The following is a 27,948-nucleotide window of genomic DNA, read 5'->3' as shown; positions in this document are numbered from 1 at the left end:
GTGATGGTAGGGGTCCCAAGGGCAGCAAGAGAGGATGGCCCAATGCATGAGCACTTTTCAAGCCTCTGCTTGTATCATGGTTGCTGTTGTCCCAGGGACCAAAACAAATCACATGGCCAAGTCTAGAGTTAGCATGAGGGGGACAATCCAAGGGCATGGCTACAGAAAGGCTGAAAAAATTGAGGGCATTTGTGGGCCAAGATGGTTCCAGAGCTAAGGTGCTTTACCATCACAAACTCCCGATGTCTAAAGAGTCACTAAGTCCACCTGCACCCCTTCCAAAGTGGCAAAACTCAGATAGACACTTGATCTCAGCCCAAGGAATTTTTCCTAGACAGATTCCCCACCATCCTTCCCATTCCAGGACAAGGGAGTCTGGGCCTCCAACTTTCTCCTCCCTCAGACCCAGAAGTCCAGGGTTGCAGCTTGGTCAAAATCTCAAGCATCTTTTTTCTCCCCTTCAAACCCAAAAAGAATAGACACACAATAGAATTTCCATTCATTTTTATTTTTTCCACCAAAAAGCACCACAGGCCAACCACATCCTTGATGTTTTCTTCATGGTTCTCCACCACAATGGACACAAGTCTGTCCGCCATTATCCAGAATGTAGGAAAGTCAGCTACGGTGATGAGGTTGTCTCATCCACTGACCCAAGTTTTTTGTGCCTATTCTGCTTCCGGTGATGGCAACACCAAAATTCACCATACATTTCTCAGAATTCCTGCCTTCAAGGGTCTTCCGGCTCTGTGGTGCTATGTAGACACACTCCAATGGCAGCCAGTGATCTGTCCCCAAGGGAGTCAGTCTTTTCTGCTTGAATGCTCCCAGAGACAGATATGCCTCACTAGCAACCCTACACCTTCACAAAGCCTAAAAGTCAATCCCATAAAAAGTCGTGATTTAAAAGGCAACCAACCCCAAAAAGTAGTTGTGACACTCAAGGGTGCCAATATACAATAATATAAGCACAACCAGCACTCCTCAACAAACACAGACACACACAAACACAATTGTCTTGCTTTCTCAGATATGATCTCTGGCATGATTCTCCTGCTGACATGAGGGCAGAAGGAATTTAGAGCAGTGAAGCATAGAGATGTCAGACACGACCAAGTCAGAGATGTCTCAAAGTGGCAGAAAAAGGAATGGGGCACTGTTGTGAGCAAAGGCATGGGGGTGGGACAGAAGGTGCCCAGAGTAGTCATCTTGGTGCTGCCTGGGGCTGAGAGTGTGTGGGCAGGGACAACAGGACTCACATTTGAGCTCCCAGCGTGCCAGGCTTCTCAGGAAAGGATGCAGTATGTTGTGTGTGCAAGCATGCACATATGTACATTCATACACTGAATTCTCACAATAACCCTGGGAGGTAGACGCCATTTGCTGCACATGTGGCCCTCCAGATCCCCAAGTGCTGAGATCTGATTGACAAATCCCTTATTAAAATTTGGATTCAGTCAAAAGGACACACTCAAGGATCCACAAGGCCACGTGTGGCTCTAAGGCCGCTGGTTCCCCACCTTATACTAACAAGAGTTTCCTGCGATAATGGAAGTGTTCTATATCTGTACGGTCCGCTATTGTAGCCACTAACCACATGTGGCTACTGAGCACTTGAAATGTGGCTAGTGCAACTGAAAAACTGAATTTTAAATTTTATTTACTTTTAACTAATTAAAAAATGTATACTCCTTCAGTTATTGGAAAACTACTAAATAAAATTGGGACAACTGGGCATTTGAATCTACTTCTCCGAATATGGATTTTAGGAAATCTAAATGGAGGTCACGCAATTCTACTTGAAAATTTATCATTTGAATTGAGATGTAGTGTAAGTGTAAAATATACACCAGGTTCTGAAGACATAGCAGGAAAGGATATAAAGTAACACATTAATTTAAAAAATATTGATCACGTGCAAAAATGATAACATTTTGGACATATTAAGTAAAACATATTAAAGTGAGTTTAATTTGTGTCCTTTTATTTTTTTAATATGACTACTAGAAAATTTGAAATTACATCCATGGCTTGCATTGTTTTCATGGGACAGCGCTGCTCTGCCACGCTTGACTGAGGGGCTTGAACGCTAGACTGAGGGGTAGACAAAGGGGTGTACTGGGTATTACAGATGTGCATGATACCATTCCCCTAAGGCTGAGTGAGCTGGGAGGACAGGGTCCCTGGAGCCATTCAGTAGAGAGCCAAATGCTATCTCAACTTTGATGGGACAAACCGTGTCAGTGGTGGGAGTTCAAGCTGGACATAGGGGTACCATTGTCCCTCAAGTATCTGCCCCTCGGATCAGTTACCCTGGTCTTCAGCTGTCAAGGGAAATAGGATCTCAGAAGAATTTATGGTTCTTGTCCAGCCCTTTCATTTCACAGACAGGAAAATAAGGCACTGATCCAAGTCACACGGAGTGGCAGCAGCAAAGCCATGCCTGCTTCCTAGGTTCCTTGACCTCAGACAGGCATTCTCTCCCATTAAATGCCTGTTTCTCCCCATCTCACTCCTTTTTCTGATCGTGGCAAGAGGCCGACAATCTAAATTCCAGTATGATTCTGCCACTGATCAATGAATTAAAATAACAAATATTTACTAAGCACCTATTATGTGTCAGGCACCTACTGTTCTAGGTGCTGGGAGTATACCAGAGAAGAAGACAGGCAAGGGGCAATAACCAATAAATAGGTAAATAAATAAATAAGGTCATTTTTGATAACAATAATTGCTACAAGGAAAATCGACTGGCCAGATGAACAATGGGGATGGGGACGTATGAGCTACTTCAGTTAGGGTGGTCAGGGAAGGCCTCTCTGGGGGGATATTGGAGCTAAGATCTGATTGACAAGGAGCCAGTCCTGGGAGGTTGTGAGGGTAGAGCACTGTAGGAAAGAGAACAGCAAGTGCAAAGGTCCCGGGGCAGGACTCAAGGTGGTCCACTCAAGCAGGAGAAGGAAGACCCATCAGGCTGGTTGGGAATGGGAAGGGGCAGGCAATGAGGCAGACACACAGGGAACAGATCCATAGGGCCTTGCTGTGTGCTGCTAGGTCTCAAGCCTAACCTCTCTGGACTCGCTTTCCCCACCTATTACAAAAGAAATTCTACTCCATGGCATCTAAGGACCTCCTTTTCTGTTTTTGACACTGAAGAATTCCATAACCTACAGCTTTTTCCCTACATGGAGCTGGCACCCTAGAACATTCCAGGTACTGTGGTTTCTGCCTTTGCCTCACTTCTGGCACATTCCCATGGGCTGTAATGCCTGCCCAGCCATTCTGTGGGACCCTTGCTCACTGCAGCACCCTCTGTGTACACTAGAAGGCAAAGCCTCTTGGGAACACCTGAGGTAGCCACACAGAAATGTTTGGACTAGTGCAACAGTACGGCTGATTTCTAAAAAGGCAGGTGCACAAAACACCAAGGCCAGAATGGATTATGGTTTAATGACATTAGAAACTAAGATTAAAAGATAGAAACACCCAAAGGAAAGAGGGGCAGAGGAACATACTCCCCTAGAGACCCATGAATCACCCAGCACCTATAAAATGAAGGTGGTCATATCCTTTCCCAAACTCAGAGAGGCAGTTGTGAGGATCCAAATATAAGGTTTGTGGGAAATAATTTCTGAGGTATAGTTTCCTGCCCTTCCACGCCCAGAAAGCCTCAGTCCTGGTCCCTGGCAACCCCAGAGCCCACCATGTCCAAATCTCTTATTCCCTCTCATTTTTTGTGGGACCATCCTCCCCACAACCAGACCTCTGGAGAACAGTGGACACCCTTCTACCCCCTACAAGAAATCAAGAGGTCTCCAGCATTTCCCCACAAGCCCCTTGATGCCTCCTCCAGATGCAGACCTCCCACCACCCAAGAACTAGGAACCAAGGTCCACAGCCTTCTTGGGAGCCAGGAGTCTGAAATCCTGGAGACCCTGCAATAAAGATTCAAAAGCTACTGCCCCTTGGAGACCTGGGAGGCTGTGTGCAGGCCTTTTCCCCCATACTGGAGTTCAGGTCCTAGTGATGGACCCCCCCCCCCAACATTAGGAAACAGGGCTTCTACCTTCTCTCTACTGGAGGGCTAGACATCCAATAACCTGTTTCTATTCTCTATGCGGCTAAGACACACCCACTTCTAGAGTTCAGGCCAACTCCCTTCAGGACACAAGAGACTGGATGTCATGTCTCCTGGTTCCCAGGGAAGTCAGGAGTCCTGTCCCCCAAACTCTATTCCCCTTCAGGAACCACGAATTCCGCTGATTAGAAGCCACACGTGCCAATAGAAGCCAGAGCCACATGCCCTTCAAGCACCCAGGATTCTGAGTAGCGGCTCCCCAGTCTTAGCTCAGAGGCCCGGGCGTCCCATGCCAGAGTCTGGCCTCCCAACCCCCCTCTCCCCTAAGTGGGACTTGGGGAAGCCCGGCCCCCATCCCACCTCTCACTGGGCAGGCTCAGGCGGTGCCAGCACAGCCTCAGCATCTGCCAGCATTTCCTCGAGCGCCTGCAAGAGGACACCGTGAGCGGCGCGGTAGCCCAGGCCACCTGTCGCTGCCGCGCCACCCGCAGGCCACAGGAAGGAGAGTGCGCCAAGGGCTGCACCCCCTGCAGTGCCCTCTCCAGCCCAGGCACCCAGCCTGGCTTCCACCTCCGTGCGTGTCACTGGGCCTGGGAAATGCGCACGCGCTGCCAGCTCCCCAGGAGCCAGGCCTAGGGCACGCTCACGTCGTGCCAGCGCCCCGGGTTCCAGTCCCATTGCCCGCCGCCACTCTGCCAGCTGACCCCGCAGAAGGGCCACGTCGCATGCCCAGCCCAGCCCTGGAACTGGTGCCGCTGCTGCCGCCAAGCTAGCCAGCAGAGCCGGCCTCCACGCGCCGGCCCGGAGCGCCGCAGCCTTCTTCCGGGCAGCACTGACAGACGCCGGCGGCAGCGCCAGCAACAGCGCCCCCGCCTGGGCTGGGGGGAGCGCTCGCTGCAGCCATTCGCACAGCCCCGGGAGTCCGCTTGCACGCAGAGGGAACACTGGTGGCGGCGACTCCTCTAGCACCTCCCAGGTCTCATCCTCCGGGCTCAACGCTGCTGCGGGATCTGAGTCCCCACTGCCTGACTTCTTTGCGCCAACGACAATCTGCTGCACACTCCCGCTGACAGCTTTCTCAGAGCCTTCCCCACTGCCTGCTTTCTGCAATCCAGTGCCACGCTTCTCCCTTCCCGCACTGGGGGCACTTTCCGACCCACCTCTGCCTGCTTGCTCTGAGCTCTTGCTGCTGGGCTTCTCCACTGCGTCCTCTTCTTCCAGAGGCTCTGGATCCTCGCCCTCGCCGTCTGTTCTCACGCAGACAAGTGGCGCATCTGGTGGCACCAAGGCCCGGACCTGGGCCCAATCCTTCTCGGCGGGGGCCCCAGGGGTGACGAGGATGAGGGCGTCGTAGTGCATCAGGTGAGAGGCGACAGTGGTAGTGCCCGCAGGGCCCAGAGGCACAGTCCAGAGCACCACATTGGGGCGCTCTGGGGCTGGGAAGGGAGTGGGCTTCGTGGGCACAGAAGCAGGCACAGCACCTGGGTCGCCAGGATCCAATCCAAGCAGCACGTTCAGGACAAGGCCCATGTCAGCAGTGCCGGCCACAGCCAGATCCAGGCGCGCGCTGCCCAGGCGCTCCAAGCCTGCACGCACCCACGACAGCGCCGCCTCCAGGCCACCAGTCTCAAAGGCCTCTCGTACAGCTTCCAATTCTGCAGCGCCCAGGACCTCAAAACCATCCTGGGCCGGTGGCAGGAACCTGCGGGGTCAGGGAGGGATGGGGTCAAGGGTGGAACTTTCGGGATAATCCGGGAGTGAGGCAGGAACAGGAAAGGGTGGGTGCCATACTGAGGGCATGATAGTTAGAAAGCAGGTGGGGCGGAGCTATGAAGATAAGGGAAGGGCTTAAAGCAGCGAAGTTGCTGGGTGGGTGGACTTGAGGTCAGATTTCCAACAGAGCCAAAAATGGGCACCAGGATAAGACTTCCTAGGAATACAGTCTTTGGGACCAAGGCTTTTCCAAGGGTCTGCCAGATTAAGAAAAGGCCATGCTGGGCGGGACAAAGGTCACAGATGGGCCTTAGAGCAAAGACAGAATAGCAACTGTATTGCTATTGCAGAAAGATGAAAGTTGGCCGGGCGTGGTGGCTCACGCCTATAATCCTAGCACTTTGGGAGGGTAGCTCACGCCTGTAATCCTAGCACTCTGGGAGGCCGAGGCGGGAGGATCGCTCAAGGTCAAGAGTTCAAGACCAGCCTGAGCAAGATTGAGACCCCGCCTCTACTAAAAATAGAATGAAATTAGCTGGATAACTAAAAACATATATACAAAAAGTTAGCCGGGCATGGTGGCACATGCCTGTAGTCCCAGCTACTCAGGAGGCTGAGGCAGGAGGATTGCTTGAGCCCAGGAGTTTGAGGTTGCTGTGAGCTAGCCTGACGCCACAGCACTCTAGCCAAGGCAACAGAGCAAGACTCTGTCTCAAAAAAACAAACAAACAAACAAACAAAAAAACAAAACAAGTCGAAGTTGAGAATGGGCAAGGGCTCCAAGGGTCCTCTTTCTTGAGGCTGGACTTAAGGAGGGCAGGTGAGGCGAGAAGTCTCATCTACTAGTTCTTACCAAGGAGACGTGGCTAAGGTGAGGCTAAGGGAAAAATGTGAGCATTGGACCTAGACAAGAGGGTGACCCAATCTGAGACTCATTTTGACGTCTATAAAATGAGGTGGCTGGCAGTTTGGAGAGAAAACTCAGGAGGCAGCTAGCAAGTGGGCACAGAAAAGCAAAGGGACTGGAGAAAAGGAAGGGGGGAAAAACTCAGAAAAATAAAACTCATTGAGGGTGTGGCTTTAGGGCAACTGGGGTCGCTAGAGAAACTAGCTGATGGTAGGGAAGACCGAAGGGCTCAAGAATTCAAGTCTTCAAAGACTATAATTTCATACTTTCAGAGATTATTTCTATAATTCGTTACTACAGTTTCTAGAGTTTCTCTGAATGTGTAAAAAAAAAAAAGTATTCGAGTTTTCAGGTTAAATCGAAGTAGAGAGGAACACAAACTTGTGTGGAAAGAAGGAGCCGCCCTCCTTCAAAATTTTGTCTGGGGGCAGTATTTGGGAGACCGATCTGGGCCTCTCCTAGAATTCTTGCTTGAGAGCAGGGGGACTTCAGAGCTCCCATTAGAGGTGGGGGCCCTGACAATAGGTCGGGACCTCCACTTGACACTTGGCTAGGGTGGGTCCTAGAGGATAAAAAAGGATTAAGCATGGAGGGCTCACGTGGGGTAGAGTTTCCCTGCCCTCAAAATCTGTGCTGAGGGGCAGGCCTGAACCACCAAGCAGGGCCTCCGCAGATGTCAAGTTAAGCCTCGCCCCAAGCTCACTGGGGGTGTGGTCTCTTGGACTTCAAAGAGCATCTTAGGGGGATGGGGTCTAGACTAAAGGACCAAGCTTCCCCAGCCCAACAAACCCCGAGCTCACCCCTGCAGTGCCTCCGCCTGGCTCTGCAGCGCCGCCCGCAGGCGCTCTAGCTCCTCGCAGCCTTCACTGCTGCCGTAGTCTAACCGCAGCACGAAGAGAGCAGCGGCTCCTAACCCCGCTCTATCCAGCAGAGCTGCTGTCTGATCCCGGGCCTGGGCGTCATTTTGTGAATCCCCAGGACGGAGGTTCCGCACAGCCAGGAGCGGGGTCCCTCGGGCCAGGGCAGCCCGCGCTGCCTCTCCCAGCGCTGGGGGCAAGGGCTCCCCGTTCCCTTCGGGTCCAGGTAGCACCAGTACCAACACGTTGGCCTCCGCCGCCCAGGGCCCTGGCTCTGCGGGTGGGCAGCTCAGCTCGCCCAGAAAGAGGCCTGGGCCAGCGGCTCTCAGGCTGGGGACCCTGGAGTCTGGCCGTCCCTCGGGGGCCTCCAACGTCTCGACATCCTTGTCGCACAGCGCTGAGATCAGCGCAGACTTCCCCGTGCCCGGAGGCCCCAGGAACAAGGCGGTCACGTCACCCTGTGGCGGAGGCATAGCTGGAAAGCAAGAGGGTGGAGAAGACCCGGGTCAGGGATCATCCAGGCTTTTTCTTTCCTAGCCGCCCCACTCTACACCGAGGCTTTAGTTCTACACCCTGCCCCCTTCTTTTATTCTCGGGCGCCACTCCAGGATCTAGAAATCCAGTGCCCAGGCCCTACTCTCCAGGGACCCAGGCGTTCTTTCCGGCCCCTTTCTGGATGCACGCGTTCCCTTTCTGCTTCAAAGACTCAGAAATCTCGCCTCCAATCCATCATCCCTCCCCGCTTCCAACTCACCGACCGAGCAAAGAGCCGACAGAGCCGGGAGAGTAGTTGGTGGCGGCCGGTGTGCCACCGAGAAGCCCCGCCCCTGGGATCCGGCGGACGGAGGCCGAAGAGGCAAGACCGCCGAGATTTAGGGATGAGGGGAAGCGTGCTGGTGGCTATAACCTGATGTCACTCCCTCTACGAGGGGGTGTGTCTTGGAAGCTTCGCAGCGCCTGCGCAGAACGGCCGAAGTGCGCACGCGCCCAGCTTCAGCTGTCGCAGAGCCTCGAACAATGAGAGAGTCACAGCGCCTGCGCGCTTACCCATACTTGCGCAATGAGCTTAGGTTTGTACGGCACGGGTCGGTGGTGACGTCATCATAACGCACCGTAGTGCAGAGAAGGACCCACCCACCCCCGCCCCTTATTTTGAGGACCCGGTTAGCACGACTCTACTACTACCGATGGCAGTCCGGGCTGTCACCTTTGACAGGCTCATCAAGCGAAAGGGCGCGGAAACCACGGGGACCCTGAGACTCGGTGGGCCCTCCGCTACTTTCCTGTGCGTGGCGGCGCTGTGGCGAGCGACTGACAGGCGCAGCGAAAGGCAGCCCTCTGCTGTACGGAGAAAAGCAGAGGCCTGGGCGACCAGCCCGAGCAGCAGGGACCCAAAGGCAGTGCTTAACACAGCTGCTGAAAGCGTGCGTGGGAGGCGGGGGCTCTGGGTAGAACGAAAGTCACAGGATGTCACAGAAGCATGTCTCCCGGGAAGAAGCGAGCTAAAAGGTGGGTACCATTACCTGCCCCAAGACACTTGGGATGAAGCTGGTGTCAAAGATCAAGACTCCCACGCTGAATTCAGGGAGGTAGTTTGATGCAGGGGGTCATAGATAACACGGGCGATGAGGTTCTAGGGAAGTCACAATCTGGGGAGACCAAGCATTTGGAAGGTTTGAAGTTTCTCTAGTGAGAGCTCCATCAGATAGAGTTCAAGGAGATGGTATGTCGTAGTGAGTCAAAGGCTAGCAATGACAGCCTCTGTCGACATCAGACATCAAAGGTCATAGAATTAGCATGCCGTTTAAGGCTTCTGACAGATGAGTGGCTTCACTCGTGCATGCTCCTCTCTTGACCAGAGGGGTCCCAGTCACCATGGAGGACCCACACCCTGAAGAGCCCATGGAGCAGCAGGATTCACCCAATGAGAGGAGCCCCCGAAGTCCAGGAGACAGCATCTGTGAGTACAGACAGCTGGCTGGCTAGGGAGGGCTGGGTGCAGGAGCTGATGCTGAAAAAGTCTATGGCATTTCAATGTCCAAGGCGCTGCAGGGGCCTTGCCTGTTGGGAAGGGACTATAAAGGCCCCGAGCTGCCCTACCTTTCCTCACTCCTGTTACTCTCAGATGTACTCACCCTGCTGTGGCCACCTAAGCAGGGATGGGTGCAGTTCAGAGGGAGAGGGTGGCTTCCGGGAGAGGACTGGGTTGGAGCTGTGACTGGGAAAGTTGGCAGTTTGACATATAATAGAAACATCTCCTACTGTTTATTATGTGGGGGGTGCATTCATATTATGAATGAGTTTAACATTGTCTCATTCAGTCCTTCTAATAATTGACCCTATGAAATTGGTATTATCACTTAAGATGAGGGAACTGAGGCAGAGGGAAGTATTTGTAACAGAGATGGTGTCAATGCCTCTAGTGAGAGACCCCCAAGAACACACCTGTAGTTGAACAAGTTGGGCTTATTGCAATGAAGAACACACCATGGGGGAACTCTGGGGTGTCTCAGTAAGAGTGTTAAAAGTGACTTATAGGATTAAGGCTTGTGTGAGGCAATTTGGGGGAGGGTTCAAAGAAAGGGTTTGGCTCTGGATTGGATGCTGCCAGAAAGCAGGAGCAATTCCATGATTCGCTATCTTAATAAACCGTATCCAGGAGGAGGGAGGAGAAAAGCGAGGCTAATGCTGTGGCTGATTAAGCAGCAGCAGTTGGTTCACATTAGCCAGGATAGGGGGTGTTTGGTCATTTTTCAGGCTTGGACAACTGTCATGACAGTTTTTTCTATGTTCAGGCATTATTATGATATAGTCTTGTTTTCTTGATTAGTCACAGCATGGCCTTGTCTGTCGTTAACATTCTGTGAAATTGTTTATGTTCAACATAAACACCAAGAACACCAAGGCCTAGCTGTGAGTGCCAGGCCAGACCCCAGATGTCAGGCTGCTTTTCTCTGTCTCGGTAGTAATAACTGAAAACCACTGGATAGTACTGTTTAAGCACTTACACAAATTAACTTATTATCCCATTTTCCAGATGAGGAAATTGTTGTAATTGCCTAGGAAGTGGTGGAGCCGGGATTCAATCCCAGGCAGCCTGGACTCAAAGGCTGTGTTCTAATCACCATACCACTCTGTTGGACAGGGAGATGCTCTCGTGTCCAATCCTGGCTCTACCATTTCATTTCCTAGCCTCATTCCTAACCTCTTTAAGCCTCAGTCTGCTCATCCGTAAAATAAGTCCAATGACAGTTCTTCTGTACTGTTGTCCAGCATTAGCATAGAGCCTAGCACATAGCACACTCAATGTTAATCGCTAGCATGATTCTGGGGCTCGGGAGAGGTACTAGAGACTCCTGCTGGCCTCCCTCGACCTCTCCCCACATCCCTCAGGCCACCTGGGGGCCCTGCAGTGCACCCGCTGCCTCATCACCTTCGCAGATTCCAAGTTCCAGGAGCGTCACATGAAGCGGGAGCACCCAGCGGACTTCGTGGCCCAGAAGCTGCAGGGGGCCCTCTTCATCTGCTTCACCTGTGCCCGCTCCTTCCCCTCCTCCAAGGCCCTGATCGCCCACCAGCGCGGCCACGGTCCAGCCACGAGGCCCTCCCCGCCGGCTGCACCCACCGCTGCCCAGCCCACCTTCCCTTGTCCCGACTGTGGCAAGACCTTTGGGCAGGCTGCTTCTCTGAGGCGGCACCGCCAGGTGCACGAGGCCCGCGCCCGGCCTGGTACCTTTGCCTGCACCGAGTGTGGTCAGGACTTTGCCCAGGAAGCAGGGCTGCATCAACACTACATTCGGCATGCCCGGGGGGAGCTCTGAGTGCAGCGTGAGCCCTCTCCACGGTGATAAGGGACTCTGTGGCTGGTAGGACCCACCATGATATGGGGCACAGGAACTCCGGGGGCCTTGGAGGGATTTTCTTCCCTCCTTGGGAAAGCAGAGAGCTCTCTGATTAATAGGACCCAAAAGATTCTCATTTAGAGCTTCAGTCTTTGGAGGACGCAGGGTCTTTAGGGAAACTGAAATCTTTTGTTTCAAAAACAACGGGCAAGAAAGAGAGCGAGAGGGAAAAATGATTCGTATCTCCCTCATTCCCAATTAAATAACTAGCTGCAGATTGTGTCATCACATTTAATGCTTCCCAGATGGATGTCATGGGGTACAGGACCAAATTGCCCTGGATCTGTGCCTGAAGTGGGGGCAGGGAAGGCGAGGTGTTGCTGGCCTGTAATGTCTCCTGGGAGTTCCAGACACCGACCAACATGGGCCTTTGGGGGTGGAGTAGCAAGTCGGAAGCTGGACCCTAAATCAAGTGGGGGTTGTAATTTGAGTCCTTGTCTTCTTCCCACCCCCTGCCAGCCTTCTCCACTCAAAGAGGGGCTGTGGCATTGGATGGCACTAGCCTCTCGGATAAGTCGTGCCCCATTTAAATAATTCTGTGTATCATTCTAAGTCATGGAATATTTTTTATACATGTAGGTGAGATGACATGAATAAACTAACAGAAATAGTACCTAAAAACAGAAACATCCATATTAAAATATCTAAGCAGGAAGCTCTGGCTTTTGAGTGGGACTTTCCAGAGAACAGAAGGGTGTGGGAGGGGGGGCAGCTCAGGACAGAGTTGGCCTAGCCTTGTGGGGAAACTGGTTTGGAATCAAACAGAGATACCTTCTGTTTCGTGTTCTATTTGGCCAACACTGGGAGATTTTTTCTGTTAAGATCCTATTTTCAGCTCTCTTGAAAGGCCCAACCCAGGCTTACATTGTCAGCAGGGGCAGGGCAAAAGCTACAGCAAGCTGGAGCTGAGCAGTGTCACCCTCAGACTGGAGATGAGTCCCACCAGGCCAGCTTTACTCCCTTACGTTACCTGCCCTGCCCCTAGAGTCAGTGGCTGATGCCCTGCATACAATGCTCACACTGTTTGAATTGAGGGATGTTCTTAAAGCCTACAGCTGGGGTGGAAGTAGTAGAGACTGACAGCTGTCTCCCAATTTTTAGCTAGGCACGTGGTAGCTAAAAGACTACATCTCCCAGATTCCCTTGCAGCTAGATGTGGCTGGAGTTCTGGCTAAATTTCTGAGTAGGCTCCTCGAGCTTGGGAAAGGGACATGCCTTTCCTCTACCTTTCTAACTGGAATATGGATGTGGTATCCAGCCTTCTTGGACCATGAGGACAAGAGCAACACGTGGCATGGCAGAGCAACAAGACAGCAGGAGCCTGGGTCTCTGGTCAACTTCATGGAGCAGAGCCACCATACCAGCCTACTTCCATACTGCTATGTAAGAAAAAAATAAATCTCTGTCTTATTCAAGCCACCATTATTTTCGGTCTCTGTCACATGCAGCAGAATTTACAGCCTAAGGCAGGGGTCTGCAAATTATGGCCAAAATCTAGCCTGCTGCCTGGTTTTGCAAATAAAGTTTTATTGGAACACAGAAATGCTCATTCACTTATGTATTGTCTATGGCTGCTTTTACGTATAACAGCAGATTTGAGTAGTTGCAACAGAGCTCTTATGGCCCACAAAGACTAAAACTGTTACTGTCTAGCCCTTTACAGTAAAAGTTTGCTGACCTCTTGTCTAATTGATAGACATACTACTCAGAGTCTGGAAGCAGGGATCCCACCCTGGAAATATTACCTTTGCCAGGGTGTGTGTGTGTGTGTGTCTGTCTGTCTGTCTGTGTGCAGGATTTGGGGCAGGGCTAGCTTGGATCTCTTTGCTGGGGTAATGTATGGGGAAACTGTGTAGTCAGTTGGCCATCACTTTTTTCCAAGATACCAACTTCACCAAAGCCAAGTATTTCCTCTGATTCCTGGTGAAAGCCCAGAAGTTCCTGACCAGATGTTCCCCGCCCCACCACGGTGGCTTCCCTAATCCCAAATCTAATCCCACATGCTCTCCTGAGATAGTTGGCAGCCTGCCTAAGCACACCCTAGGCTTCCAGTTCTCTCTATAGTCCCCAGATGTCATAGATTCCCAAGACTTTAAATAGCATCCCTGGTGACTTCCAAATCTCTACCTCCAGCCCAAACCCCAGACATGAGATACAGCCCCATGGATGACAAATGGAAATCTCAAAATGGGTCAGTGTGACTCCTGCAGCCCCAATCTGCACAACTGCCATCATATTGCTAACCTGTGCACTCTGCTTGAGTCTGACTGCTTGTCACCCCAGCTATAGCCCTGGTCTCCTAACTGCTGTTGCTCCCACTACTGCCCCCGCCAGCCTCTCTACCACAGATCCCACGTTATATAAATCAGCTCACATCACTCATTTAAAACCCTCCAATGACATCCCATAAACATCCAAAGACCTTATTCAGGCCCGCAAACCCCACCAATGACTGGGCCCCAGCCCACTAAGGAATCTCAACCCCTTCCTTGCTCTACCTTCTTCACTATACTCCAGCCACACATGCCAGGCTGGCTTCTGCCTCAGGGCCTTTGCACTTCCCGTTCCCTCTGCAGTGCCCTTACCCCAGACCTTGCAAGTCTGCCTCTATTATTCAGGTCTCCACACTGCTTGGCTAAAGGAGCTCTGCCAACCCTTGTTCTGATTTATTTTCTTCCTGCCACTCTTCAGCACCTGGAATTATCACACTTCCATTGATGTGGTTATTTTTGTGTCCTTACATGGAATCCAAGCTCCTGAGGGCAAAGAAGTATCGTGTCTCCCTCACTGCTTCATCCTCAGTACCTAGAACAGTGCTTAGCAGGAGGTTCAAAAAATACTTGTTGACCGTGCCTGTCGGTTAACCTAGTGTTTCTCAGCCTCAAGCTGAAGACTTCATATTTAGGTTCCCAACATATGACTGCTGGGAGCACACATTCAAACCACAGCACATGGATAAGCATGATAATGGTTTAGAAATCTTCTGCCATAGGACAGGGATTTGTAAGCACAGATGTAGAGAATTATCCATCCATCATGCAGCTCCGTGAGGGGCTTTCTGCAAACTGTGTTTGCCAGACTCACTCATGAAAGGTACGGGCAGAATGGAAGGACGGGAGGGGGAGAAGGGACTCGCCTTGCCTTGGGCTCCTGCTCAAAAAACTGCTCCAGCAGCAGCTCAGTCTCTAGCACAGGAGGCACTATGCCTCCTTGAGGTTTAAGCCCCAGCCACATGGCACCTTGTCACTTCACTAGTCCCTGCACCAGCTGTGCATGGCTTGTCCTCCAGCTCCTACTGGTTTCTGGTAACCTCACTTTTTTTTTTTTTGTATCCTAGTCAGTCCTAGCGTGGGAGTGGATTCTTGCACACTTTAATTTCTGGATTAACTCACTTGTCCAAGTTTGCACTTTCAGCCTTCTAACACCTATGTAACCATTCCCTGTACTAAATCCTCTCACTGAAATGCCCGGCTTGGTTTTGTGTCCTCACTGAGTGCGGACTGAATGGCCAAGTGGCAGCAGGCCAGGTCTCCCGACTCCCAGTGTCTCTTGTGATCCTTAGGAATATTTGCTGATGGATGGGTAATTCTCTACATCTGTGCTTAGAAACCCCTGTCCTATGGCACAAGAGGGGTTACGCTTGCTGCCCCAGGAAATAAAAACCATTATCCCACTTATCCATGTGGAATGTGTCCTTTCAATATTCATACGTTAGGAACCTAAGACCCTATGTGGTAGTATTAAGAGGTGGGGCCTGTAGGAGGTGATTCAGTCATGAAGGCTCTGCCCTCATGAATGGGATTAGTGCCCTTATAATGATATAAGGGTCCTAATATTAGTACCTCGAGGGAACTAGCTAGACCTTCCATCTCTTCTGCCATGTGAGGACACACTGTTCATCTCTTTTTGCCACCTTCTACCATTGAGGATGCAGCAAGCAGGCGACAGCTTGGAAACAGACAGCAGCCTTATCAGACACTGAATTGGCTGGCGCCTTGATCTTAGACCTCCCAGCCTCCAGAACTGTGAGAAGTAAATTCTGTTCTTTTATAAATTACCCAGTCTCAGGTATTTTGTTAGAGCAGCACAAATGGACCAAGATACCATATTGTTTTAGCGGGCTGTAAATTTCCACTTTGACAGTTCTGAGATTCTGTGATGCTAAGCTCTAGTGGTTATGAGAGTCTCAGTTCAAAGAGTAGATAAATGTCAGGTTCTGAGATTCTGGGATGAGAACTGTGGGTTTTGAAAAACGCTATGTCTAAAATCTTATGACGAGTAAAAAATGCAAATGCACTTCTGGGCCAAGCAGGCAGGGCGCAGAATGTCCACATGTGAGATGACAGGGAACGCAGAGACTGGGGACACAAGAGTGGATGCCTCATCTATAGGAGTGACCCTCACTCAGCCCCAGCAAACAACTAGCCCATGGCTAGCAGGTTCAGCGATCCAGATCTCACAGTTTTTCAAAAGAAGCCAGAAATCTCCACTGTTATGTGAAATTAACCATTTTTCAATGTTGATAACCAACGTAATTTTTAAAACCTCAGTAGCTCTGTGAAGATCAAATACGCCCCTGCAAATCCCATGGTGGCTGTGGGCAGCCAAACTGCCATTTCTGGTGTGTGACTTAGTGGCTGAGAATATATGCCCTGTATCTGGTTGGTTGGGTTCAAACCAGGGCTCTGCTTACTGGCTGTGTGACCTCTGACAGGTAATTGAACCTCTCTGTGCTCCTGTTGTATCGGTTGTAAAATGGTCATTAAAATAGCCCCCACACCCCCAAGGATTATTACGAGCACGAAGACTATATTATGAGGTCTCAGACTTGGAGAGAAAGCCAAAGTTGGTATAATGGCCCACACATCCGGCTCTCTGCCCATCTCAGACCTCGCCTGCCACCAGTCTTCCTCTGCCTTCCTCAGTGCCTTGTGGCCCTGTGTGCTCTTCCACAAACATCCCAAGCGGCCTCCACCTCATGCCTTTGTCCCTACTGTCCCCACAGTCAGCCACACGGCTCAGCTCTTCCCTCCTCTAGGTCTTTGCTGATGTCACCTTCTCAGTGAAGCCTTCCCTGACCAACTTATTTAAAATTGAAACCTTCACACACATAGACATACACACACACGCACACGCTTCCTGTCCCCCTTCCATTTTCTTCTCTATGGCACTTACTACCTTCTAATATTGCACACGTTTTGTATATTTTAACTTTAATATAACCTCCACAAAGGCAGGGCAGTTTTGTTCACATTCATTGCTATATTCCTACCTCCCGGAACAGTGCCTGCCATCCTGTAGGTGCTTAATAAATCATCGTTGAGGCTGGGTGCGGTGGCTCATGCCTGTAATCCTAGCAGTCTGGGAGGCCGAGGCAGGAGGATCACTTGAGGTCAAGAGCTTGAGACCAGGCTCAGCAAGAGCTTGAGACCCCGTCTCTATTAAAAATAGAAAGAAATTAGCTGGGCAACTAAAAATAGAAAAAATTAGGCCAGGCGAGGTGGCTCACGCCTGTAATCCTAGCACTCTGGGAGGCCGAGGAGGGTGGATCGCTCGAGGTCAGGAGTTCCAGACCAGCCTGAGCAAGAGTGAGACCCTGTCTCTACCAAAAATAGAAAGAAATGATTTGGACAGCTAAAAATCTATATATAGAAAAAATTAGCTGGGTGTGGTGGTGCACACCTGTAGTCCCAGCTACCCGGGGAGGCTAAGGCAGGAGGATCACTTGAGCCCAGGAGTTTGAGGTTGCTGTGAGCTATGTCGCCATGGCACTCTAGCCCAGGCAACAGAGCAAGACTGTCTCAAAAAAAAAAAAATAAAATAAACAGAAGACCCCAAAACATTGTTGAATGAATGAGTAAACAAAGAACTATCCCTACTTCATAAGGATCCAATGTGACTGTCTGTGTAAAGCACTTAGCCCAGGGCCTGGTCCACTCTGAGCGCTGACTTATCGATGTCCACTACAGTAATTCGGGTTCTATTCTTGAAGGTTCTTAGTTGCCAAGCTTCTGAGTTAACACATGTAAAGCGCCTTAGAACAAGCTTGGCACACGGTAAATGCTCAGTAAATGGTAGCTATCATTATAATAGGCTTCTATTTTCAACGCAGCTTCGGTGCCAAGCTTCTGTGAATTAGGACTTCCCATCTCAGAGCAAGAGCCCCAGTTCTGATGAGGCTGCCATGAGCTGGCCCTCAGCTACCCCTTGACCTCATCCCTGCACTCTGCCTCCCTCACTCCCTTCCAGCCACTCTGGCCTCCTGACACATGGGCAGCAGAAAGCCTCCCTCCCTCAGGTCCCTGTCACCTTCCCAGGGAGGACTACACTATTTAAAATTGCAACCCCCACCCAGAACTGTTCTCCCTTCTGTTTTATTCGTCTCTATAGCACTTATCACCATCCAGCATGTGCTATATCTTGTTTATTGTCTGTCTCGACCAACAGCCTCTCCCCACCCCCACATACGCTCCAGGAGGACAAGGATTTTATTTTATTCACTGGTGTGTTCCCGATGCCTAGGACACAGCAGGTACTTACAAAATAGTTGTTAAATGAATTAATGGATCACAGTCCCTACCTCACAGAGTTATTCTTAGAAGCTGATGATCTCATGCAAATAAAGTGCAGCACTCTATAAGTGCTGGAAAAATGGCAGCTGTAATTATCATTAAGGTTCTATTTTTGTAAGTTCCTAGATGCACAACTTCTATGAGCCAGTATACATAAAGCCCTTGGACTGGCACCAGACACCCAGGAAGCGCTCAGAAAGCATAGCTCTGATTATAATTAAAGTTCTCTTTGTGGAAGTTCTTAGGCCACGTAGCAGAAATCACTAGCTGTGTTCCACAAAGTGTTTTCTGCTTTCTGGGTGCTTAGCTAGACTGCCTCTCCCAGGGGCCTCTGCACTCCGCTATGGCCACGTAACTAACGTCTCAGCAAAGGCACATCAATGGAAGCAGCGTGCGCCACTGACAGGCCAGGGCTCGTAAGAGGACACGTGCACCTCTCCAGGCTCCCTGTCCTCTTCTGACATAGCCACCCAGTCTGGACTGGGGTGGGGGGGGCAGGGAAACGACAGACTTATGGGATAGGCTGAGTTGGAGTCGCCAGATCACGCGCCCAGGACTATTATGTGAGTGAGAAATAAAGTTCTGTTGTATTTGAGCCTTTACATTATGGGGTCTGTGAGCAGATACACGGAAGCCACATGGAACATAAGCACTTAGTAAATGTTAGTTATCTTGGCAACAATGATCTGAGGTTCCCCGAGAAGGAGCCCCTCCCCAGAGGGACAGTGGGATAAATACCCAGGCGCATCACATTCAAACTCACACTCACACAAACAGCAGACACACACCGGGTGACACACACACAGAATTTGGCTTTTATTCTGGCCCTTACACATCTACTCCTAGGACAACACAGATCGGCGGTACCCTATCCCCCATGTCCGCTGTGAGCACCCCAATTTCCTCAGCCCCCTCCTCCCACCCCACCCCTTCTGCCAAGCTCCCTGGGTGGGGGGCTCTGCCTACACCTCACCCCGGGCATGCAGCATGAAGTGGCCGTGCAGCTCCCCCAGGTTGTCGAAGGAATCCTCACACTCCGTACAGTGGTAGGTGCCCTCCTCTTCCTCATCATCTTCCTCCTCCTCCGCCCGCCCAGCTGGTCGGCCCTCCCCAGCCTGACGCGGCTCCTCCTCTTCCTCCCCCAGGACCCTGCTTTCAGGGGCTGGTGCTTCCTGGGGGGCTGTAGCGGGGCAGCAGAGCCGGCAGGGTGGGGTTCCCGGTGGGGCCTCCCCAAGGGGGGAGCGGCCACAGAGCTGGCAGGGCTGGGCAGGGGGGCCTGGGGGCTGAGCTGCGTGGGAGGCCCGGCGGGATGGGCCCCCCCGGCCCCCACCCAGGCGCTGCTTCACCTTGTAGCCAGGGTCATATTCAGGATCATCGGTGGTCTCTTCTTCCTCCTCCTCCTCATCTTCTTCCTCTTCGGAGTCCGGCTCTGAGAGAGTGTATTCTGAGTCAGAGGAATGCTCGGGGCCTGTAGGGGGACAGATGGGGAGTGACAGTGGCATCAGAGGACAGAGGGCTATGCCCAGCTGTCCCCTCCCTGAGCCCCATTCAGACTCGCCACAGTATAGCGAGGGTGGCCTGCACACAAGCCTTCCCTTCCCCACAGATGAGTCCCCAAGGCATAGAACAGGGCCTGGCACACAGCAGATGCTCCATGTCGTGTCAAGCAAAGGAATGTCTTTCAGGAAATACCTGGGAGGGGGATGGTTAGGAAGGACAAAGCAGGAGTAGTCAAAAAACAATAGTAACAACAGCACCCACCGCTATTTTAAGAGCCCCTTTCTTGTATGTTAACTCACTGGATCCTTACGACGACTCTTTGAGGGGGGTCCGTTATTATCCCCAATTGACGAATGCGGAAACTGAGGCACAGAGCGGCTAGGTGACTCACTCCCCTACAGTCACGGAGCTCTGCCATGGAAAGCTAAGGTGATGGCCTACAATGGATCATTTTAAGGAGACAACCATTTGAAAGGGTATTTGCACAATTAAAACCCATGCGTGTATATATGTACTTTGATATATGTGGCCATAAAATATAAGTTAAGTGAATGAAAATAATTACTTATAATTATAGGCCGGGCGTGGTGGCTCACGCCTGTAATCCTAGCACTCTGGGAGGCTGAGGCGGGGGGATCGTTTGAGCTCAGGAGTTCGAGACCAGCCTGAGCAAGAGCGAGACCCCCGTCTCTACTAAAAATAGAAAGAAATTATATGGACAACTAAAAATATATATAGAAAAAATTAGCTGGGCATGGTGGTGCATGCCTGTAGTCCCATCTACTCGGGAGGCTGAGGCAGGAGGATTGCTTGAGCCCAGGAGTCTGAGGTTGCTGTGAGCTAGGCTGATGCCACGGCACTCACTCTAGCCCGGGCAACAGAGACTCTGTCTCAAAAAAAAAAAAAAAAAAATTAAAAAAAATAAAAATAAATAATTATAGATATAGTATTGTAATTTCATGGGTATTAAGGATATGCCTAGGACAAGTTTAGGCTAAAAAACAAAAAGGGGGGGGAGGAATCTGAAGACAATGTATAGGAAAGGGTGACATCAGCAGTCGTTATTGGAGGGGTGGTGTCCCCACGACAGCAGTGCGGGGAATACCAGCAAGCCAGGAGCCTGCCAAAAGCATCTCATAGGACCGCAGCTGCCTCTCCCTGTGTCCAGTCTGGCCTCCCTTCCTCAGTGTCCTCCAGCAGCCCAGACGGTCCCTGTTACCCCTGAGTCCGCCAGGGCACCCTGTGCTCCGCCCTCAGCCCCATCACAGCCGCCACAGGCTCTCTCCAGCGCCTCTGCCCTCATCTCCTGCCCTCGCCAGCCACACCTGGCTCCTCACCTCCCACAACGCCCCAGGCATGCACCCGCCTCACGGCCTTTGCACCCTTTCTACTGATGGGCCAAGCTCCATGTGTCCCCTCAAGTGTCACCTTCTCAGCGACACCCTGGCCACCTTGTCTAACCAGCAATCCCCCACCCCCAGCATTCCCTATACCCCTTACTCTGTTTTATTTTTCTCTTATCTTCACACTCATTGTACACAACACTTAACTGGTATGTTTATTGCCTGTCCCCGAGAGCAGGGACTTTGGTTCGCTACTGTGGCCCCAGCTTCTAGAACACTTTCTTTGTGCAAAAAAAGTGCTTAGTACATATCTGTGGCATGGATATCTCTGTGTTCAGTTTGACAAACATTTTCTGAGGCTTTCACACACGCTGTTCCCTTTGCTGGGAATGGCTTGCCCTAGTTTTCCCATCATCCTCTAGAACCCAGCAGGAGGCCTCTCAGACCTCCTCATCCCAGGCAGCCAGTCACTTTTTCTGCTGGCCCCCCGCTGTTCCAGCCCTGATCCCCCCCAGGGCCGTGGCCATCTGTGTCCAGGTTCCTTCCCCATCAGAGCAGGGGGACGGGCCTGGTCTGACTCATCGCTGGGTCCCCGGCGTCATCTGCTCAGAACAGGATATAACTGTTGCTGGACGCCCCTCCCTGAAGCTCTCTCTGTCTCTCACTAGTTCCTGCCCCCGTCCTGCTGCCTCCCTGCCATTTAACACCTGTTTCTGGGGGGCCTCGGTGTGGGCTGGTCCCTCTGCCTGGAACGCTGCTCCCCACCTGCCCACCTAGCGACCGCCTACTCAAGACCCCACACAGGCTCTGTCCCCTATGAAGCCACCATTCTGTCGCCCCAGCTCTAGTCAGAGGTCTCTCCCCAGCTCCCCCTGCCCCAGCACCTCCCTCGGCACTGTCCTGGGGGCTGACCATAGCCAGCTGGGCCCCAGTATGTCTCTGTTATCAGACTGGGAACTCCTCAAGGGTGGGTGTGATCTTGAGGCCCCAAAAATGCCCAGCAGAGGATGTGAAGGTACCTAGATGACAGTGGCCCCAAAGCCCTGACCTCCCTCCTCCAGACCTCTGCCTCTGCTCCTGTCCCACCTGGGGTGATCCTTTCCTTCTCCACCGGCAAACTCCTGCTCCTCTGTAAGGCCCAGCTCATATGTCACCTCCTCTGTGAAGTCCTCCCTGACTCCCAGGGCAGTCAGTGTCTTTCTTGTCTGGGCTCTGCCACCCCTGCACCGCCCTCCACCCACCCTGACCACCCTGGGTAGTGGCCTTCTGTGTCTGGAGACCCCTTGAAGGCAGGACCTGGGTCTGACCCATCTTTGTGTCACCAACAACACAAAGTGTGAGTCAGCCTCTGGCAGCCTCTGGAGACACTTGCTGAATGGCTGCAAAACACAGGAAACATCCCCAGCCTCAGGCCAGGGCCACTCCCATCTTTCCTCCCACCTCTGACTTCACACCATCCACCCTCCAGTGTCTTCAATGCCCACTATGACTTCACACAGTTGGCCTGTGACAGGCAATCAGGTTGTCGTCCACAGCTACCAGATCTTTCATGTCCACTGTGACTTCCAGGACCACAAGCTCTTTCGCTCCCACCATGTCCTCTCCACCTAAAAGAACCTCCAAGCCCAGCATGCCTCTGGCATCCACTGGCCCCTCCACGCCCACTGTGGCTCCCACACCTCCTGCCTCCTTGAAGACCACCAAACCAGCAACGCCCAAAAGGTCCTCGGTGCCCACCAAGCCATCGACATCCCCCAACTCAGTCATGAGCCCAAGCAGTTCCAAGTCCTCCAAATCAACAAGTTCAAAGACAGCCGCTTCTAACCGGCCCAGCAGTAGGTCCCGAGTCCACAGCAAGGCGAGAACACCCAGTAGGGTGAGCACTGACACGAGGGCCAGTACCGACACCAGGGCCAGCAAAGCCAGCAAGGCCAGCGGCGTGAGACACCACCGACGGAGAGGCACGCGAAGCCGGGGCAGAACGCCTGGCAGAAGGGGAAGCCACGGTTCCAAGAGGTCACCCAGCAGGGCCAGCACTCCCAGCAGGATAGGAACTCATGGTGCCAGATCAGGCATGGGTAGCAGGGTGAGAACTCCTATTTCCCAGGAAAAACAGAGGTGGGGGAAGAGTTATAGCCGGCCTAGAACCACCAACAAGGAAAGGAGCGACAGCCAGCCTAGAAATATGAGCAGGGAGAAGAGTTACAGCCCACCAGGAGCCTCACGTATGGAAAGGAGATCCAGACTGGCTGTAACCCCCAATAGGGCAAAAAGTCACAGCTCAGCTAGAGTCCCCTTTAAGGAGAAGTGTTACAGCCAGTCTCCATCGTCATCGAGGAGGGTGAAGAGTTACAGTCAGGTGACCAGTAGACAGCAGAGTTACAGCCCAAGTGAAGTGACCAGCAGGGTCAAGAGTAACAATCAGGTTAGCTTCCCACACAGGACGCGAAGTCACAGCTCATCTAGCACTCCCAGCAGGACCCGAAGTCACAGCCAGTCTAGCACCCCGAGCAGGACCCAAAGTCACAGCCAGTCTAGAACTCCTAGAAGGGCAAGAAGTCACAGTCGGAAGAGGACCCACAGCAGGGTGAGAAGTTACAGTTGGAAGAGAAATCATGTTAGGGCAAGAAGTCACAACCAGAAGGGAACTCCTAACCTGATGAGAAGACATAGCCAGTCTGAAAGCTACAAGGGAAAAAGTCAAAACCAACCTAGAACCTCTAGAAGGAAAAGAAGTCACAACTGGTCTAGAACCCCCAGCGAGGAAAGAAGTCACAGCCAGTCTAGAAGCCCCAGCAAGGAGAGAGATCACAGTCAATTGAGATCTAGAACCCCCAGCAAGGAGAGAGATCACAGTCAATTGAGATCTAGAACCCCCAGCAAGGAGAGAGATCACAGTCAATCGAGATCTAGAACCCCCAGCAAGGAGAGAGATCACAGCCGATCTAGAACCCCCAGCAAGGCGAGAGATCCCAGTCAATCTACAATCCCCAGAAGTCCTAGCAGGACGAGGAGTCCCAGCCAGAATAGAACCTCTAGCAAGACAAGGAGCCACTCCCCGCCATCAGCATTTCCCAGTGAAGGCCAAACCCCAAGCCAGGATGATAGTCAAGCCAACACTACAACCTCTAAGGCCATCTCACCTGGGGAAAGGTCTTCATCATCTTCTTCCAAGCTGGCGTAGCCTCCAGTCTCAGCTGGCTCACGGGTCTCTGTCATGGCCAGGGGAGGGGACAGGAGACAGGAGCAGAGCAGCAGCTGAGCAGCGTCCCTCCCTGGCCAGCTCTCCACAACCACACCTCCGGCCACAAGTTCTCTAATACAGGATGTTGGCAGGTAGAGGGGGATGCTGGACAGGGGAAAGGAAAGGCCTATGGTGACTCAATAAATTTTTACATAGCACCCATCCCCAACCCAAGTCCAGCTGTGTGCTCAGTACTGGGGGTGAGGTAAAGATGGCCCCAGCTCTGTCCCTGACTGCCCACAGAGCCTTGACTGCAAGCTCTGCCCCTCTCTGTAGGTCTCAACTTCCCCATCTGGGAAACAAGGCTGCCTTCTGGTTCTTATTCAATGGGGTAGGGAGAGGTGACATTCTAAATATTTAACAGTAGGTACTGTTGCATGGGCATCAATCAAACTGAGAGTGGAGCAGGGGCTTCTGCCAGGCATTAACCCTTTAGTTGCTGCACTGTGGAGAAGTCTGGGGCTGGGGGACAGTCCAAAGTGGCAGCCAGGGATAGGGAGTACTTGTGCAGCAGTGATATACCAAGCAGTCTGGAAATAGTTCAGTATTAAACAATTGGTATGGCTGCACTAGTTTGTGAATATGAGCCTTAGTTCTTCATCAATTGGCAAGATAATGTTGAGCTTTGCCACTCTAGTTGTGTAGCGTCATGCAAAGGACCTAACTTCTCAAGCCTGTTTCCTTCTCTGTAGGAAAGGGGCTTCCAGGCCTTAACTCATTCATGTACTCCTTATAACCGTGTTGAGAGATTATCTCCCTTGTATAGATGAGGAAACTGAGGCACAGAGGGGACAAATGATAGCTCAAGGTCATATCATCTGGTAGGTGGCTGAACTAGGATTTGAAGTCATATCATCATACCTCTCATAAAATGATTTCCTGGCTCAAAAGGTTTTGTCAAGATTCAACAGGCTCATTCATATAAATTGCTGGTGTGTGGCAGGTTTTCCATCAACAGTGGCTGTTACTGCTCCCACCACCACCCCTCTATAAACTCCAGCCATTCCAGACTTCTCAACTCTCCATACACACACCAGACCTTTTCACATCTGTGGCTCTTAGTACCCTCTGCTGTTGATGTCTAGAATGTCCTCCTTCCACCTTGTCTGCCTGGAGAACTCCTTTCCATCCTTCAAAACTCACCACAAATACAAGAACCTCTATACTTCTTTCCAGCCTGAATATTGCTCTGCCTCTCCCAGTAAGCCTTCCCTGACTTCTCTCCTTTCTCTCCCTCTTCAACAACAGACCCCCTACATACGTGACTTCTTTTGTCTCCCACTACACTCCCTGATGGCAGAGGACCATGCAAGGCCAGTTAGTGAAGGGGCTGGCAGCCTCAGCTACACTTCTTATATGCCAAGGCTTATGCTGGGCGCTGGGGCTACAATGGTGCAAAATGCATGGTACCTTCAAAGCCTTAAGGTCAAGGTTTTTTTTTTTTTTTTTTTTTGAGACAGAGTCTCACTCTGTTGCCTGGGCTAGAGTGCTGTGGCATCAGCCTAGCTCACAGCAACCTCCAACTCCTGGGCTCAAGCAATACTCCTGCCTCAGCCTCCCGAGTAGCTGGGACTACAGGCATGCGCCACCATGCCTGGCTAATTTTTCTCTATATATATTTTTTAGCTGTCCATATAATTTCTTTCTATTTTTAGTAGAGACAGGGGTCTCACTCTTGCTCAGGCTGGTCTCGAACTCCCGAGCTCAAACAATCTGCCCGCTTCAGCCTCCCAGAGTGCTAGGATTACAGGGGTGAGCCACCACGCCCGGCCAAGGTCGAGGTTTTAATGCTGGGGGCTAAAGAGAAAAAAATTCAGATTGAAGTCTGCAGGAGTCTGGGGCATGGGAGCACTGGCATCATTGGCAAGGGAAGTTCCTAAACGAGACATCTGGATCTGGGCTTTTAAGGACAGAAAGAATTGGCAGAGTTCTCATGATACCCTATTGCCTGTAGGGCCCCATTTTATTTGCAAATTCTACTTTATGCCAGGATAAGATTACCAGATTTGGCAAATAATAATAGAGGACATCCAGTTAAACTTGAATTTCAAATAAGCAACAAATAACTATTTAATATAAGTATGTTTCATGCGATATTTGGGACACACTTTTCTAAAAGATAATTTATCTGAAATTCAAATTTAATTAGGCATCCTATATTTTATCCGGCAACCACACACGAAACTGACTCTCATGATCTTAGAGGGGCATAAATTATCATAAGACAAACACAGAGACCCCACGATGCCCTGAGCCTGTAGCAACCAATGCCCAAGATACCCTCCGTGAAAACAATAGGCACCCATTCCCACAATGCTAGGGCAAGGCCAGAGCAAAACCTACGAGACAATAAGCGCCAGTCCCCATAATTCCTTGAGGCATTTTTCCCAGGTTGCCTCGGGCCTATAATGACCACCTTCCAAGATGCCCTGCGTGCAGGATGTTCGGCGGAAGATGTGAGACAAAAGGGACCGGTTTCCCACAGGCAGCTTGGACAATCTGTCCCAGAATGCACCAGGCCTATAACGACCAGCAGACCGACTCCCACAATGCTTTAAGGCGGAGCGCCCGGTTTTCCCAAGATGCCCTAGGGCGGTACAGAGCGGCGTGGGGGAGAAAAGGGAGCTGAGTCTCGCCCTCAGGCTATCACGGCCCAAGACTGCCGGCAGCTCCTCGGTGACGGGAGCCGTCTCTCCCGTCATGCAGCAGGGCCGTAGCGCCCGTTTCCCGGCATGCCCCGCGCACCCCTGCCGCGGACACTCACCGGCGCTGGCGACCCCCGCTTCGGCTCTGCGGTGGCGGCTGCACGCCCGGGCTCTGCGCCTGCGCTGCAAGTAGGGTAGGAGGGGGGCGCAAGGGGCCTAGGGCGCTTGCGCGGCGAGATAGACCATTCCTGTCGCGCTGTGGGAAGAGGGGCTCCCCATGTCGGGCCGTGGACTAGATCCGCGCAGGGGATGCCGTGCTTTGTCCCTCGTTGCCCGGATTTACTTGGTACAGTCCGCGGCCTGAAAGAACGAGAAGTTGCAGGGCTCGCGCGTGCATGTGCAGAGGAGGAACGCGCCTTATAAAAATGGGATGCGCTGGGGGTGGAGGGTGCCGTTTCAGCCAGGATCCGGGACCCGAGGGCTACTTATTTGCATAATCCCAGCGCGGGACAATGGCAGGCCTCCCGTGCTGGAAGGAGTGATTTGCATATTCTCCAGAGACGCTTTACCCCCGAGCGCAGTGATTAGCATATTGGGGGGGAGCGCCTGAGAAACGCGCGTGCACACAGGGTGTGTAGACTTGCGTGAAGTGGGTATCCTTGTTCAGTCGGGGATCAGTTTGCATCTGGAGAGAGGGTACAGGGCGAGGACCCCTCCCTATCAGATAAATATTTATTGATCTTTTATGTGTCCGGCCCTGTGCTGGCGGGGCACTATGGTTTCTGCAGTGAACCAGACAAACCAGGCCCCTATCCTCATGGCGCCCCAAAGGAAGGAGATGCACACCTAATCAGACAACTGCTACCCAGAAGGTCAGACCCGGAGTAGGTGGAGCACAGGAGGTTCTGGGAGCCAGAAAAGGCCCATGCCCCAGCGTGAGGTTCTGGAAAGGCTTCCAAGAGGTGGTGATCTTTAAGCCAAGTATGAATAGGAGCCAACTCAAATGAGAGTCTGCAAAAAGTGCATTGATTGAGGAAGTGCAAGCGGCTTAGTGTGCCTGGAACACAGAATTGGAGAGGGGAAAGGCTCCTATAGGTGATGTTTAAAGAGCTGACTTTATGCCAAGTATAGGAAGCTATTGCAACACTCCAGTCTCCTGTGAAGTGACTTTGTCACATTCCAGCTTA

General features: G+C 51.8%; 4 protein-coding genes across 7 annotated transcripts; 2 read left to right on the top strand and 2 right to left on the bottom strand.

The window, feature by feature from the left end:
* Window positions 1-487: 487 nt before the first annotated feature.
* On the bottom strand, window positions 488-8,470 carry IRGQ (immunity related GTPase Q). 2 transcript variants are annotated; one of them, XM_045531546.1, is made up of 3 exons: window positions 8,314-8,470; window positions 7,499-8,030; window positions 488-5,780 (listed from the first exon to the last, which is right to left on the bottom strand). In XM_045531546.1, exons 2-3 carry the CDS (start codon window positions 8,026-8,028, stop codon window positions 4,442-4,444), a joined length of 1,869 nt encoding a protein of 622 aa, XP_045387502.1. In that variant the 5' UTR covers window positions 8,029-8,030; window positions 8,314-8,470; the 3' UTR covers window positions 488-4,441. The 2 variants fall into 2 exon arrangements, with proteins under 2 accessions (XP_045387502.1, XP_045387501.1); XM_045531545.1 differs by having other exon boundaries at window positions 8,310-8,439.
* Window positions 8,471-8,711: 241 nt separating this feature from the next.
* ZNF576 (zinc finger protein 576) lies at window positions 8,712-12,876 on the top strand. The gene is made up of 3 exons (XM_045531543.1): window positions 8,712-9,064; window positions 9,415-9,515; window positions 10,949-12,876. The coding sequence occupies exons 1-3, from the start codon at window positions 9,036-9,038 to the stop codon at window positions 11,374-11,376; spliced, it is 558 nt and encodes a 185-aa protein (XP_045387499.1). The 5' UTR covers window positions 8,712-9,035; the 3' UTR covers window positions 11,377-12,876.
* A 5,945-nt stretch (window positions 12,877-18,821) lies between these two features.
* Window positions 18,822-27,226, bottom strand: ZNF428 (zinc finger protein 428). Of its 3 annotated transcripts, none has more exons than XM_045531540.1 (3): window positions 26,881-27,226; window positions 24,016-24,221; window positions 18,822-19,497 (listed from the first exon to the last, which is right to left on the bottom strand). In XM_045531540.1, exons 2-3 carry the CDS (start codon window positions 24,089-24,091, stop codon window positions 18,992-18,994), a joined length of 582 nt encoding a protein of 193 aa, XP_045387496.1. In that variant the 5' UTR covers window positions 24,092-24,221; window positions 26,881-27,226; the 3' UTR covers window positions 18,822-18,991. The 3 variants fall into 3 exon arrangements, with proteins under 3 accessions (XP_045387496.1, XP_045387495.1, XP_045387497.1); XM_045531539.1 differs by lacking the exon at window positions 26,881-27,226 and adding an exon at window positions 26,460-26,801; XM_045531541.1 differs by lacking the exon at window positions 26,881-27,226 and adding an exon at window positions 26,533-26,609.
* SRRM5 (serine/arginine repetitive matrix 5) lies at window positions 22,350-24,285 on the top strand. Its single transcript, XM_045531542.1, has 2 exons — window positions 22,350-23,297; window positions 23,370-24,285. The coding sequence occupies exons 1-2, from the start codon at window positions 22,422-22,424 to the stop codon at window positions 24,054-24,056; spliced, it is 1,563 nt and encodes a 520-aa protein (XP_045387498.1). The 5' UTR covers window positions 22,350-22,421; the 3' UTR covers window positions 24,057-24,285.
* Window positions 27,227-27,948: the final 722 nt, after the last annotated feature.

Source organism: Lemur catta, chromosome 19 (genome assembly GCF_020740605.2).
Source record: "Lemur catta isolate mLemCat1 chromosome 19, mLemCat1.pri, whole genome shotgun sequence".
Classification (NCBI taxonomy): Eukaryota; Metazoa; Chordata; class Mammalia; order Primates; family Lemuridae; genus Lemur; species Lemur catta.
The sequence above is the reverse complement of the archived record's forward strand: the minus strand, read 5'-3'. Positions and strand labels throughout refer to the sequence as shown.

Bases quoted from the DNA above. Each gene is read 5' to 3' on its own strand.
- IRGQ (XM_045531546.1), bottom strand. From the start codon at position 8,028: ATGCCTCCGCCACAGGGTGACGTGACCGCCTTGTTCCTGGGGCCTCCG. The intron at 5,781-7,498 runs GTGAGCTCGGGG...CTGACCCCGCAG, and splicing joins CAGGCGGAGGCACTGCAGGG to GTTCCTGCCACCGGCCCAGG.
- ZNF576 (XM_045531543.1), top strand. From the start codon at position 9,036: ATGTCTCCCGGGAAGAAGCGAGCTAAAAG. The intron at 9,065-9,414 runs GTGGGTACCATT...TCTCTTGACCAG, and splicing joins GGGAAGAAGCGAGCTAAAAG to AGGGGTCCCAGTCACCATGG. The intron at 9,516-10,948 runs GTGAGTACAGAC...CACATCCCTCAG, and splicing joins AAGTCCAGGAGACAGCATCT to GCCACCTGGGGGCCCTGCAG.
- SRRM5 (XM_045531542.1), top strand. From the start codon at position 22,422: ATGTCCACTGTGACTTCCAGGACCACAAGCTCTTTCGCTCCCACCATG. The intron at 23,298-23,369 runs GTTAGCTTCCCA...AGTCACAGCCAG, and splicing joins GGGTCAAGAGTAACAATCAG to TCTAGCACCCCGAGCAGGAC.
- ZNF428 (XM_045531540.1), bottom strand. From the start codon at position 24,091: ATGACAGAGACCCGTGAGCCAGCTGAGACTGGAGGCTACGCCAGCTTG. The intron at 19,498-24,015 runs GTGAGATGGCCT...GTCCCCCTACAG, and splicing joins TGATGAAGACCTTTCCCCAG to GCCCCGAGCATTCCTCTGAC.